The 15,571-nt window shown below is 48.4% G+C and overlaps 1 protein-coding gene across 1 annotated transcript in view; it reads right to left on the bottom strand.

Annotated features, from left to right (window-relative positions):
* fbn2 (fibrillin 2) overlaps positions 1-15,571 on the bottom strand; it is a 213,287-nt gene that overhangs the window by 161,466 nt on the left and 36,250 nt on the right. Inside the window, exon 6 of the mRNA XM_045693798.2 lies at positions 8,036-8,233. Coding sequence (XP_045549754.2) covers positions 8,036-8,233 — 198 coding nt within the window. The remainder of the gene's footprint in view (positions 1-8,035; positions 8,234-15,571) is intronic.

Below are 15,571 nucleotides of genomic sequence, written 5' to 3'. Positions count from 1 at the left end.
CTGGTGCCATGTGAAGTCAGGAGTCTCTCTCTGTCCCCCCCCCTCCTCCCATGCTGTTGGTGCCATGTGAAGTCAGGAGTCTCTCTCTGTCCCCCTCTCCTCCCACGCTGCTGGTGCCATGTGAAGTCAGGAGTCTCTCTCTGTTCCCCCCCTCCACCCACGCTGCTGGTGCCATGTGAAGTCCGGAGTCTCTCTCTGTTCCCCCACCTCCCACGCTGCTGGTGCCATGTGAAGTCATGAGTCTCTCTCTGTTCCCCCTCCTCCCACGCTGCTGGTGCCATGTGAAGTCCGGAGTCTCTCTCTGTTCCCCCACCTCCCACGCTGCTGGTGCCATGTGAAGTCATGAGTCTCTCTCTGTTCCCCCTCCTCCCAAGCTGCTGGTGCCATGTGAAGTCAGGAGTGTCACTCTGTTCCCCCCTCTCCCACGCTGCTGGTGCCATGTGAAGTCAGGAGTCTCTCTCTTCTCCCCCCCCCACCTCCCACGCTGCTGGTGCCATGTGAAGTCAGGAGTCTCTCTCTGTTTCCCCTCCTCCCATGCTGCTGGTGCCATGTGAAGTCAGGAGTCTCTCTCTGTTCCCCTCTCCTCCCACGCTGCTGGTGCCATGTGAAGTCAGGAGTCTCTCTCTGTCCCCCCCCCCTCTTCCCACGCTGCTGGTGCCATGTGAAGTCAGGAGTCTCTCTCTGTCCCCCCCCCCCCTCCTCCAATGCTGCTGGTGCCATGTGAAGTCAGGAGTCTCTCTCTGTTCCCCCCCTCCTCCCACGCTGCTGGTGCCATGTGAAGTCAGGAGTCTCTCTCCGTCCCCCCCCCCCTCCTCCCACGCTGCTGGTGACATGTGAAGTCAGGAGTCTCTCTCTGTCCCCCCCCCATTCCTCCCATGCTGCTGGTGCCATGTGAAGTCAGGAGTCTCTCTCTGTCCCCCCTCCTCCCACGCTGCTGGTGCCATGTGAAGTCAGGAGTCTCTCTCTGTCCCCCCCCTCCTCCCACGCTGCTGGTGCCATGTGAAGTCAGGAGTCTCTCTCTGTTCCCCCCCTCCACCCACGCTGCTGGTGCCATGTGAAGTCAGGAGTCTCTCTCTGTTCCCCCACCTCCCACGCTGCTGGTGCCATGTGAAGTCAGGAGTCTCTCTCTGTTCCCCCCCCCTCCTTCCACGCTGCTGGTGCCATGTGAAGTCAGGAGTCTCTCTCTGTCCCCCCGTCCTCCCACGCTGCTGGTGCCATGTGAAGTCAGGAGTGTCTCTCTGTCCCCCCCTCCTCCCATGCTGCTGGTGCCATGTGAAGTCAGGAGTCTCTCTCTGTCCCCCCCTCCTCCCACGCTGCTGGTGCCATGTGAAGTCAGGAGTCTCTCTCTGTCCCCCCCCCTCCTCCCACGCTGCTGGTGCCATGTGAAGTCAGGAGTCTCTCTCTGTTCCCCCCCTCCACCCACGCTGCGGGTGCCATGTGAAGTCATGAGTCTCTCTCTGTTCCCCCTACTCCCACGCTGCTGGTGCCATGTGAAGTCAGGAGTGTCACTCTGTCCCCCCTCCTCCCACGCTGCTGGTGCCATGTGAAGTCAGGAGTCTCTCTCTGTCCCCCTCTCCTCCCACGCTGCTGGTGCCATGTGAAGTCAGGAGTCTCTCTCTGTTCACCCCCTCCACCCACGCTGCTGGTGCCATGTGAAGTCCGGAGTCTCTCTCTGTTCCCCCACCTCCCACGCTGCTGGTGCCATGTGAAGTCATGAGTCTCTCTCTGTTCCCCCTCCTCCCACGCTGCTGGTGCCATGTGAAGTCAGGAGTGTCACTCTGTTCCCCCTCTCCCACGCTGCTGGTGCCATGTGAAGTCAGGAGTCTCTCTCTTCTCCCCCCCCACCTCCCACGCTGCTGGTGCCATGTGAAGTCAGGAGTCTCTCTCTGTTTCCCCTCCTCCCATGCTGCTGGTGCCATGTGAAGTCAGGAGTCTCTCTCTGTTCCCCTCTCCTCCCACGCTGCTGGTGCCATGTGAAGTCAGGAGTCTCTCTCTGTTCCCCCCCCCTCTTCCCACGCTGCTGGTGCCATGTGAAGTCAGGAGTCTCTCTCTGTCCCCACCCCCCTCCTCCAATGCTGCTGGTGCCATGTGAAGTCAGGAGTCTCTCTCTGTTCCCCCCCTCCTCCCACGCTGCTGGTGCCATGTGAAGTCAGGAGTCTCTCTCCGTCCCCCCCCCCCCTCCTCCCACGCTGCTGGTGACATGTGAAGTCAGGAGTCTCTCTCTGTCCCCCCCCTCCTCCCATGCTGCTGGTGCCATGTGAAGTCAGGAGTCTCTCTCTGTCCCCCCTCCTCCCACGCTGCTGGTGCCATGTGAAGTCAGGAGTCTCTCTCTGTCCCCCCCCTCCTCCCACGCTGCTGGTGCCATGTGAAGTCAGGAGTCTCTCTCTGTTCCCCCCCTCCACCCACGCTGCTGGTGCCATGTGAAGTCAGGAGTCTCTCTCTGTTCCCCCACCTCCCACGCTGCTGGTGCCATGTGAAGTCAGGAGTCTCTCTCTGTTCCCCCCCCCTCCTTCCACGCTGCTGGTGCCATGTGAAGTCAGGAGTCTCTCTCTGTCCCCCCGTCCTCCCACGCTGCTGGTGCCATGTGAAGTCAGGAGTGTCTCTCTGTCCCCCCCTCCTCCCATGCTGCTGGTGCCATGTGAAGTCAGGAGTCTCTCTCTGTCCCCCCTTCCTCCCACGCTGCTGGTGCCATGTGAAGTCAGGAGTCTCTCTCTGTCCCCCCCCCTCCTCCCACGCTGCTGGTGCCATGTGAAGTCAGGAGTCTCTCTCTGTTCCCCCCCTCCACCCACGCTGCGGGTGCCATGTGAAGTCATGAGTCTCTCTCTGTTCCCCCTACTCCCACGCTGCTGGTGCCATGTGAAGTCAGGAGTGTCACTCTGTTCCCCCTTCTCCCACGCTGCTGGTGCCATGTGAAGTCAGGAGTCTCTCTCTTCTCCCCCCCCACCTCCCACGCTGCTGGTGCCATGTGAAGTCAGGAGTCTCTCTCTGTTTCCTCTCCTCCCACGCTGCTGGTGCCATGTGAAGTCAGGAGTCTCTCTCTGTTCCCCTCTCCTCCCACGCTGCTGGTGCCATGTGAAGTCAGGAGACTCTCTCTGTCCCCCCCCCCCCCCCTCCCACGCTGCTGGTGCCATGTGAAGTCAGGAGTCTCTCTCTGTCCCCCCCCCCCTCCTCCAACGCTGCTGGTGCCATGTGAAGTCAGGAGTCTCTCTCTGTTCCCCCCTCCTCCCACGCTGCTGGTGCCATGTGAAGTCAGGAGTCTCTCTCTGTCCCCCCCCCCCTCCTCCCACGCTGCTGGTGCCATGTGAAGTCAGGAGTCTCTCTCTGTCCCCCCCCCCCTCCTCCCATGCTGCTGGTGCCATGTGAAGTCAGGAGTCTCTCTCTGTCCCCCCCTCCTCCCACGCTGCTGGTGCCATGTGAAGTCAGGAGTCTCTCTCTGTTCCCCCTCCTCCCACGCTGCTGGTGCCATGTGAAGTCAGGAGTCTCTCTCTGTTCCCCCCTCCTCCCACGCTGCTGGTGCCATGTGAAGTCAGGAGTCTCTCTCTGTTCCCCCCCCCTCCTCCCACGCTGCTGGTGCCATGTGAAGTCAGGAGTCTCTCTCTGTCCCCCCTTCCTCCCACGCTGCTGGTGCCATGTGAAGTCAGGAGTGTCACTCTGTCCCCCCCTCCTCCCATGCTGCTGGTGCCATGTGAAGTCAGGAGTCTCTCTCTGTCCCCCTCCTCCCACGCTGCTGGTGCCATGTGAAGTCAGGAGTCTCTCTCTGTTCCCCCCTCCTCCCACGCTTCTGGTGCCATGTGAAGTCAGGAGTCTCTCTCTGTTCCCCCCCCCCTCCTCCCACGCTGCTGGTGCCATGTGAAGTCAGGAGTCTCTCTCTGTCCCCCCTTCCTCCCACGCTGCTGGTGCCATGTGAAGTCAGGAGTGTCTCTCTGTCCCCCCCTCCTCCCATGCTGCTGGTGCCATGTGAAGTCAGGAGTCTCTCTCTGTCCCCCTCCTCCCACGCTGCTGGTGCCATGTGAAGTCAGGAGTCTCTCTCTGTTCCCCCCCCCCCCTCCTCCCACGCTGCTGGTGCCATGTGAAGTCAGGAGTCTCTCTCTGTCCCCCCCCCTCCTCCCACGCTGCTGGTGCCATGTGAAGTCAGGAGTCTCTCTCTGTCCCACCTTCCTCCCACGCTGCTGGTGCCATGTGAAGTCAGGAGTGTCTCTCGCTCTCATTCTTAGATGGGCCTTTCTCCGTCTTTACATACAGTGCCTTTGGAAAGACCCCTTCGCATTTTCCACATTTTGTTACGCTACAGCATTATTCTAAAATATATATTTTTTTCATCCTCAGCAATCTACACACAATACCCCATGATGACAAAGCGAAAAACAGGTTTTTAGAAATGTTTGTACATTAAAAAATTTAATTTAAACAGAAATACCTTATTTACATAAGTATTCAGACCCTTTGCTATGAGACTCGAAATTGAGCTCAGATGCATCCTGTTTCCATTGATCATCCTTGAGATGTTTCTACTCCGAGAGAGGATATTGCCGAGGCACAGATCTGGGGAAGTGTACCAACACATTTCTGCAGCATTGAAGGTCCCCAAGAACACAGTGGCCTCCACCATTCTTAAATGGAAGAAGTTTGGAACCACCAGACTCTTCCTAGAGCTGGCCGACTGGCCGAACTGAGCAATCGGGGAAGAAGGGCCTTGGTCAGGGAGGTGACCAAGAACCCGATGGTCACTCTGACAGAGCTCTAGAGTTCCTCCGTGGAAATGGGATAACCTTCCAGAAGGACAACCATCTCTGCATCCCTCCACCAACCAGGCCTTTTAATGGTAGACTGGCCAGATGGAAGCCACTCCTCAGTAAAAGGCACATGACAGCCCGCTTGGAGTTGCCAAAAAGCATGTAAAGGACTCTGACTATGAGAAACAAGATTCTCTGGTCTGATGAAACCAAGATTGAACTCTTTGACCTGAATGCCAAGCGTCATGTCTGGAGGAAACAATGCACCATCCCTACGGTGAAGCATGGTGGTGGCAGAATATGCTGTGGGGATGTTTTTCAGCGGCCGGGACTGGGAGACTAGTCAGGATCAAGTCAAAGATGAATGGAGCAAAGTACAGAGAAATCCATGATAAAAAACCTGCTACAGAGCGCTCAGGACCTCAGACTGGGCTGAAGGTTCACCTTCTAACAGGACAACGACCCTAAGCACACAGCCAAGTGGCTTCAGGACAAGTCTCTGAATGTCCTTGAGTGGCCCAGCCAGAGCCCAGACTTAAACCTGATCGAACATTGCTGGAGAGACCTGAAAATAGCTGTGCAGCAACACTCCCCATCCAACCTGACAGAGCTTGAGAGGATCTGCTGAGAAGAATGAGAGAAACTCCCCAAATACAGGTGTACAAAGCTTGTAGCGTCATACCCAAGAAGACTCAAGGCTGAAATCGCTGCCAAAGGTGCTTCAACTGTCACTACCGTCGTATGAATAATTGGGGCTCTCTATGGTCAGGGCATGACATCAACAAAGTACTGAGTAAAGGGTCTGAATACTTATGTAAATTTAATATTTCAGTTTTTAATTTTTTATCAATTAGCAAAAAAATTCTAAAAACCTGTTTTTGCTTTGTCAATATGGGGTATTGTGTGTAGATTGATGAGGGGGGGAACTATATAATCCATTTTAGAATAAGGCTGTAACCTATCAAAAAAGTCAAGAGGTCTGAATACTTTCCGAAGGCACTGTAGATTCACATCTCGCTCTATCCCCCCACCCCCTCTCTCTCTCTCCCTCTCTCTCTCTCATTCTGACCTCACATCACTGCTCGACGGGGGCTTTACAGGCGCCTCCTTGTTGCCGTGGCAGTGGGCGGACGGTCACCATGGCACTTGGCGGGGTGCGAGGGCTTTAGAGGAGATTTAACACCTAGCTGTTCATTCACTCCTCTAACAGAGACAGCACCAAGGCTGTGTAAGACCCAACACAGTACATCCTCCTACTACATCCACTGCTGTATGGAAGGGCCATTATAAAATGTTCCAGGGGCCCCCCTCACTCCTTCTCCTTCTCTCTCATTCTCTCTCTACCTTTATGGACTGACTCTCTCATTCTAATCCCTCCCTTCATGCTCTCTCTCTCTCTCTCTCTCTCTCTCGCTCTCTCCATTTCCCTCCCTCACTCCCTCCATGCATTCTCTCCCCCATCACTCCCCCCCTCCATGCTTTCTCTATTTCTCTCTGTCTATCCCTCCCTTCCTCTTTCCATGGGCTCTCTACACAAGGACAGAGGCAGTTACTTATTCACAGAAGCAGTGCTGGAGAGTGGAGATTATGAAGTGCCATGAACGGTGCTTCTGTTTAGTTGATATTGTCAGGAGGGAGTAGCTTAAGGTTGACCTTTTAGTGACCTGAGGTTTTCACTCCCATTTATTTGTTCATTCATTCACTTGTCACTATATGAGACCATAGACATTATAGGAGACCGTCTGCACTCTTTAAAGTCCTTTATACTAAATAGTGTAATAAGACACATAGAGGGGCCTTCATTGTTTCACCACAGGAGGGGATTAGAAACCCCAAGGAGGGATTTATGCTCTGCGTCCGTAATGGCACCCTATATTTCCGATATGCCCATCGTCATGATCTGCTATTTCACAGTTACTGTCTAGTACAGATGCGATGGTTCAAAAGTTAGTTTTCAAAATGGCCGTGCTCTAGCACCGGTACAGTGTTAATGTGACGAACTTCGAGAAGCCGACGTCATGGCCGCGTAGTAAGTTTGTTTGCTATCATCTAACGTTAACATTTAGCAGAAGCTCTTATCCAGAGCGAATACATTTAGTGTATTCATCTTATTAAGATAGCTAGGTGGGACAAACACATATCACAGTCATAGTAAGTACATTTTTCCTCAATAAAGTAGCTATCAGCAAAGTCAGAGCTAGGAAGAGAGAAAAATAAGAGTCAAGAGTTCACAAATGGCTTTTTTTTGTGGGGGGGTGAGGGTTGTGTGAAATATTGCCTCTAACGATGCAGTGACATGCACGCACACACACGCACACACGAGCACACACACACACATACACACACACACGAGCACACACACGCACACACGAGCACACACACACACACACACACACACACACACACACACACACACACACACACACACACACACACACACACACACACACACACACACACACACACACACACACACACACACACACACACACACACACACACACAAACGCCAGGGTTCAGGCCAATTCAATTCAGGAAGTAAACTGAAGTAAAATTCCAATTCAATTATTGAAAAATGGCATCTGTTTTCAATGACTTCTCAAAAAGCTGAAAAGGGAGAAACTATTTATGTGAAAAGTCGTCAAATTTTTCGATATTAAATTAAAATCTCTTCCTGAATTGACTGACTCAGGACCCTTAGTCCGTCAGCAGACGAGAGACGCAAAGCCCGGTGTGTGTGTGTGTGTGTGTGTGTGTGTGTGTGTGTGTGTGTGGTGTGTGTGTGTGTGTGTGTGTGTGTGTGTGTGTGTCATCATCCTAATGAATATTTAAGGACCCCTTCCCCACTCCCTCTCAGAGCAAGGCCCATTAGAATTCAATGGAGACCTGTGGGTGTGTCCGTAGGGGACAGTCCCAGGTCAGTTGACAGTGAACTGGTTTGCAAGGCTGGCATTTGACCTCAGCTGGTCCAATGTCTTTGTTTTCAAATGCTTTTTCAAAAACTGTGGCTAACATTATCTGCAATGCACATTGTAGTGGATATTTGCTGTTTGTGTAATTACATGTTGATAATTGTTATGCATTATCAATTGTGGCTACACCTCCTCTCATCCTATAATTATAATTTTAGCTCACCCAGTTATCTTGATTTTGACCTTATCTGAACACAATTCGACGAAACAAACATTTTTGTTGACCAAGCTTCACAAACACTTGACAAAAAAGTGTGTCCAATTAATTAGTTAATTAATATAAAAAAATATTGGAAAGCTAGTTTAATCTTGACGTATTCCACTCCTCACCCTGGCAGGCTCCGGTGCGTATGTTGGGGATGAAGCCTCGGCGGCATGGCTGGGGCTGGGCCGGGCACATCTCGCAGGGGTGTCCCCAGGCACGCCCCACCGTGGCACAGCACAGGGTCTTGGTGCACACGATGCCACTCACCTGGCCCTGGCACATCTGGTTGCTGACCTTGGTGAAGCAAGGGCCTGTCCTGTAGTCTGGGAGAGAGCAAGGGGATTCCATTAGAAACAATAGAAGTAGTTAGTAGTTACAGTGCACATTCGGAAAGGATTCAAACCCAACATTTTGTTAGGTTACAGACTTATTCTAAAATGGATTAAATCGTCCCCCCCCCCCCCCCCCCCCATTAAGCTACACATAATACCCCATAATGACAAAGCAAAAACAGGTTTTTAGAAATGTTTGCAAATGTATCAAAAATAACAAACGGAAATATCACATTTACATAAGTACTCAGACCCTTTACTCGGTACTTTGTTGAAGCACCGTTGGCAACGATTACAGCCTCGAGTCTTCTTGGGTATGACACTACAAGCTTGGCACACCTGTATTTGGGGTGTTCAGGTCTCTCTCAAATACACCTGTATTTGGGGTTCATGTCTGGCCCTATGGCTGGGCCACTCAAGGACATTCAGAGACTTGTCCCGAAGCCACTCCTGCGTTGTCTTGGCTGTGTGCCTTAGGGTCTTTGTCCTGTTGGAAGGTGAACCTTCGCCCCAGTCTGCGGTCCTGAGCACTCTTGAGCAGGTTATCATCAAGGATCTCTCTGTACTTTGCTCCGTTCATCTTTCCCTCGATCCTGACTAGTCTGCCAGTCCCTGTCGCTGAAAAACATCCCCACAGCATGATGCTGCAGCCACCACCCGTGCTTCACTGTAGGGATGGTGACAGGTTTCCTCCAGACCGTGCCGCTTGGCATTCAGACCAAAGAGTTCAATCTTGGTTTCATCAGACCAGAGAATCTTGTTTCTCATGGTCTGAGAGTCCTTTAGGTGCCTTTTGGCAAACTCTAAGCGGGCTGTCATGTGCCTTTTACTGAGGAGTGGCTTCCGTCTGGCCACTCTACCATAAAGGCCTGATTGATGATGTGCTGCAGAGATGGTTGTCCCTCTGGAAGGTTCTCCCATCACCACAGAGGAACTCTGTAGCTCTGTCAGAGTGACCATCGGGTTCTCGGTCACCTCCCTGACCAAGGGCCTTTTCCCCGATTGCTCAGTTCGGCTGGGCGGCCAGCTCTAGGAAGAGTCTTGGTGGATCCAAACTTCTCCCAATTAAGAATGATGGAGGCCACTGTGTTCTTGGGGACCTTCAATGCTGCAGACATTTTTTGGTACCCTTCCCCAGATCTGTGCCTTTACAAAATCCTGTCTCGGAGCTCTACGGACAATACTTTCAACCTCATAGCTTGATTTTTGCTCTGACATGCACTGTCAACTGTGGGACCTTATATAGACAGGTGTGTGCCTTTCCAAATCATGTCCAATCAATTGAATTTACCACAGGTGGACTCCAAACAAGTTGTAGAAACATCTCAAGGATGATCAATGGAAACAGGATGCACCTGAGCTCAATTTCGAGTCTCATAGCAAAAGGTCTGAATACTTATGCAAATAAGGTATTTCTGTTTGCAAAAATGTCTAAAAACCTGTTTCCACTTTGCCATAATGGGGTATTGTGTGTAGATTGATAAGGAAACAAATAATTTTATAAATTTTAGAATAAGGTTGTAACGTAACAACATTTTTGGAAGCACTGGAGAGCCTCTCGTGTCTATATCTGCTACAAGGCTAACATAACGGTGATGTCTACAAGGCTAACATAACGGTGATGTCTACAAGGCTAACATAATGGTGATGTCTACAAGGCTAACATAACGGTGATGTCTACAAGGCTAACATAATGGTGATGTCTACAAGGCTAACATAATGGTGTTGTCTACAAGGCTAACATAATGGTGTTGTCTACAAGGCTAACATAATGGTGATGTCAACAAGGCTAACATAATGGTGATGTCTACAAGGCTAACATAATGGTGTTGTCTACAAGGCTAACATAATGGTGTTGTCTACAAGGCTAACATAATGGTGATGTCAACAAGGCTAACATAATGGTGATGTCTACAAGGCTAACATAATGGTGTTGTCTACAAGGCTAACATAATGGTGTTGTCTACAAGGCTAACATAACGGTGTTGTCTACAAGGCTAACATAACGGTGATGTCTACAAGGCTAACATAATGGTGATGTCTACAAGGCTAACATAATGGTGATGTCTACAAGGCTAACATAATGGTGATGTCAACAAGGCTAACATAATGGTGTTGTCTACAAGGCTAACATAATGGTGATGTCTACAAGGCTAACATAATGGTGATGTCTACAAGGCTAACATAATGGTGTTGTAATCATAATCAGTAATCATAAACAATGTTATATAGAGTCGTGACTGCTGATGTCATGACAACCGACAATGTACTGTAAGAAAAAATCCAATCACAAAAACATTACTTTGTTAGGGATACTGTTGGTAAGCAATATGATAGACCTCTAATCAAATCAAATCAAATTGTATTAGTCACAAGCACCGAATGCTTACTTACAAGCCCTTAACCAATAATGCAGTTCAAGAAATAGAGTTAAGAAAATATTTACTAAATATAAGTAAAAAATAAAATAACAATAACGAGGCTATATACAGGGGGTACCGGTACCGAGTTAATGTGCAGGGGTACAGGTTAGTCGAGGTAACTCTAGCTCTCCTTCATAACAGTTTTTATACTGAATATGCTAAGTCAGCTGTCATCTTCATAGATACTGTACTCTACATTTTTCCTTTATTTTAAAGGGAGTTTGTTTACTTATTTGATGCATAATTTAAAACTTATCTGAAGAACAAAGAGCAATGTTACAAAGTTTTCAATAACATCAGATCTACAGCCCAGAAAAGTAGAATGGGGGTTCCTCAAGGATCAGTTCTAGGCCCTCTTCTATTTTGACGATGTTCCTGATGAGAGTAGATTTCCCCCTATCCTTTTGTATTTGTGTTGTTTATTGACAGAGAATGAATGAAGAGGAGACAGATAAAGGTGGAAATATAGTCTTGAGATGAGGGATGGAGCCGGGGTTCAAAAAGGCGGCAGATTCACCCACAAGACCAACCCTAAGCACTATTTCACTTTTCCACATGAGTAACATTTTACATGCTACTTATAAAAATGGGCATTCCTACAGAAGTGAATGTTGGCTTTGGTCTTAGATTACCACAAAGGGAAAACCTCGGAGTAGATGGCAAACACATCCAAAGACATAGCAATACAGTACATCACAACTACAGATGTAGGATCTTAATTTGATCACTCGTTTGTTGGTGAGAATGCAAACTTGTAGTATATTCGAGGTTCAAAAAGGCTTCTAAAGTTTGTAATTTCCACTATAAAAATGTCAGACTTGATTTTCCCTAAAAAAAAAATTATCAATGTAACGTGGGTCGTCTAAAGGAGACCAAGGCGCAGCGTGTATAGTGCTCATATTTGACTTTTAATGAAGACACTAGAACAAAACAACAAAACGACCGACAACAGTTCCGTAAGGTACACTTTGACAAAACGGAAAACAACTACCCACAAAAACCCAGGAAAAAAACCCCTACTTAAATATGATCTCCAATCAGAGGCAACGAGGATCAGCTGCCTCCAATTGGAGATCAACCCAAATAACCCCAACATAGAAATAGAAAAACTAGAACTTAAACATAGAAATAGAAAACATAGAAAACCCCAAAACACCCCCTGTCACGCCCTGACCTACTCTACTATAGAAAATGACATCTTACTAGGGTCAGGACGTGATCAACCCTTACAAAAAAATTCCATTAACTATAATCCACATAATAATTCACAGAGCTGATGAAGGCATAACTGCTGAAACACGCTAGCCTGCCTGGCCGAAAATAAAAAGGTGAAATGAGGTGACATCATCTGTAACCATGGTTTCTTAAAACATTCTTATGACATTTTTGCAATCTAATACCATCAACTTGGTTTAATTCGATTAGCTTTATTAACTATCAATCGAATATTTAAATGTAACCTTTATTTAACGAGGCAAGTCAGTTAAGAACAAATTATTATTTACAACGATGGTCTACCGGGGAACAGTGGGTTAACTGCCTTGTTCAGGGGCAGAAAAACTGATTTTTACCTTGTCAGCTCAGGGATTTGATCGCTCTAACCACTAGGCTACCTGCCACCCCATATGGTAACTGTATACAGACAGTGTCCAATAATGTATGCTGTGTGTAATGATGTATGCTGTTCGTCTTGTCCAAGCTCAGATCTGAGAGAATTTTCTGAGAAATAGCTTTTCTCAAATTCAAACAAAGTTGTTTCATGAAGAAAAAGAGTTTCTTGTCAAAAAGAAAGCAATGTTGATATGGCCCAAACCACCTCTGAAATAATCTTTAAAGAAGCTCCAAAAAATGGAAGAAAAAAAAATGGGTCGAAGTAAGTACTCTGTGTCTCTAACACATCTGAAAAGGGGCCATCGAACGCTTAAAGTATCTTCTCCCCAAATGGGGCCAAAGGCTGATTCATAAGAAACGATGGGATGAAAACAGAAGCATGGCCGACAAGTCAATATGCATGTAAGCATGAGGGATTTGAAGTGATGACATGGCGTAGTGCTTGTAGCTGAGAAGACACCTCCACCACCAGATCTATAGCTTTCCAGCATTAAACCTTGTTTGTATTATTAATTCACCCTAGATCTTTTTCAATGCAATCCACAATGCAAATATGTCCCCATAAACCCGGTAGTCCCCACATCTACTGTTTAACATGTGTGTCTGTGATTATACATGTCAGGAAACACATCAATACTGCTGCACTGAGAGAGAGAGAGAGAGAGAGAGAGAGAGAGAGAGAGAGAGAGAGAGAGAGAGAGAGAGAGAGAGAGAGAGAGAGAGAGAGAGAGAGAGAGAGAGAGAGAGAGAGAGAGAGAGAGAAAGGGAGAGACAGAGAGAGAGACAAGGAGAGAGAGAGAAGATAGAGATAGAAGGACAGGGGGGAAAGAGAGAGCGAGAAAATGAGAAAGAGACAGATAAAGACAGAGAGAGAGAGCGAGGGATGGGGGAGGGAAGGGGGGGGGCTCTGAAAGAAACTCTGAGTGCTGTCCAGGTCTAAACATGGTGGTACTTCATTCCAGGCCCAAACCATTTTAACTGAATTATAAACATTTAGAAAGAAGGGCTGTGGCCAACTGGGACAGATTGAGTAGGTGAGTAACTGAGTGAGTGAGAGTGAGTGAGTGTGTGAGTGAGTGTGTGAGTGAGTGAGTGAGTGAGTGAGTGAGTGAGTGAGTGAGTGAGTGAGTGAGTGAGTGAGTGAGTGAGTGAGTGAGTGAGTGAGTGAGTGAGAGTGAGAAGAGCTGTTGGTCCATACAGGATGTTAGACACAGGCCAAACATCTATCACATTAGAGTGGATTAGATCATGCACAGGCAGTTTCATTTAGATGACCAAGGGCCCAGCCAATTCAGAGTTGGATAAGGGAGCACAAATTGGTCATTGACGTCAATGTGAGCGGAAATTCCAGTTAAGCGTCCAGATTTAGTGAGAATACGGGCCTATATGGACAGTCAGTCAGTATGACACATTACAGTACTAAATATAGTATCTTTATATAATGAAACATTACTGTGGCAGTAGTACAGTGATGTAGTAGCAATGCTGCACGTCCTAACAGACCTTTTGAATCAAATGTGGATATTGAGAGATAGTTAAAAGAGAAATAGGTCAAAGTGAATAATCATGTGTTGACTTTTGATAGGCTAATTTTGATAGGCCAATTTTGATGAGCTATTTTGCTCTTCTGTTTTGCTTATCTCCAGCAGGGTTTGATGTTAAGTTGCTAGCAATGAACTAGTCTCTTTCATGGTGTATATAGCAAGTAAATAGGAGGCTCGTTTAAGGTAATTGAGGGTCAAGTTAAGCTATTTATAAAGGACTTGTTTTTACTTCAGGGTTGAGAGCTGTGCATTCTGGCTGCACCTCGACTGTAGGTCATTTGAGCACTCTTTTCCTCAGTAGAAATGTTAAATCTAGACTCTTTAAGCCCAGTGTGTAACTTTAGATTGACAACACACACTAATGAGACTATAAACACACACGCAAACAACAGTTTTTTTCTCCAGTGACACCCAGGAGCAGTTGTGACTACATCTTGTTGTAATTCAGACAACATGGAGTAATCTCACCAAACAAGCTCGGTCTAAAATAAACAGCTCATTTAGCCTCTTGTTTTTGAGTTTGAGGACAAATTCAAATCAGAAGGATTAAAGGGGCAATCTGGCATTCTGACAACAACGAAATGGATACCCCAGGGCTTCCCGAGTAGCGCAGCAGTCTAAAGCACTGCATCTCGCAGTGTTTGAGGCGTCACTACAGACCTGGGTTCAATACTGGGCTGTGTCACAGCCGACTGGGAGACCCATGAGGTGGTGCACAATTGGCCCAGCGTTGTCTGGGTTGGGGGAGGGTTCGGCTAGCCGGGATGTTCTTGTCCCATCGTGCTCTAGTGGCAGGCCAGGCGCATGCTTGCTGGGTTAAGCAAGCAATTGGTGAATTGAGGTGGTAAAATATAAACCAACTGGAGAAAAAAGGTGTAAAATATAAACCCAGCAAAAAAAGAAATGTCCTCTCACTGTCCACTGTGTTTATTTTCAGCAAACTTAACATGTGTAAATATTTGTATGAACATATCAAGATTCAACAACTGAGACATAAACTGAACAAGTTCCACAGACATGTGACTAACAGAAATTGAATAATGTGTCCCTGAACGAAGGGGGGGGGGTCAAAATCAAAAGTAACAGTCAGTATCTGGTGTGGCCACCAGCTGTATTAAGTACTGCAGTGCATCTCCTCCTCATGGACTGCACCAGACTTGCCAGTTCTTGCTGTGAGATGTTACCCCACACTTCCCCCAAGGCACCTGCAAGTTCACGGATATTTCTTGGGGGAATAGCCCTAGTCCTCACCCTCCGATCCAACAGGTCCCAGATGTGCTCAATGGGATTGATATCCGGGCTCTTCACTGGCCATGGCAGAACACTGACATTCCTGTCTTGCAGGAAATCACGCACAGAACGAGCAGTATGGCTGGTGGCATTGTCGTGCTGGAGGGTCATGTCAGGATGAGCCTGCAGGAAGGGTACCACATGAGGGAGGAGGATGTCTTCCCTGTAACGCACAGCGTTGAGATTGACTGCAATGACAACAAGCTCAGTCCGATGATGCTGTGACACAGCGCCCCAGACCATGATGGACCCTCCACCTCCAAATCGATCCCGCTCCAGAGTACAGGCCTCGCTGTAACGCTCATTCCTTCGACGATAAACGAGAATCCGACCAACACCCCTGGTGAGACAAAACCGCGACTCGTCAGTGAAGAGCACTTTTTGCCAGTCCTGTCTTGTCCAGCGACGGTGGGTTTGTGCCCATAAGCGACGTTGTTGCCGGTGATATCTGCCTTACAACA

The sequence above is a fragment of the Salmo salar genome, chromosome 01 (assembly GCF_965601325.2).
Source record: "Salmo salar chromosome 01, fSalSal1, whole genome shotgun sequence".
NCBI lineage: Eukaryota > Metazoa > Chordata > Actinopteri > Salmoniformes > Salmonidae > Salmo > Salmo salar.
This window is presented reverse-complemented; position numbering and strand designations above follow the sequence as displayed.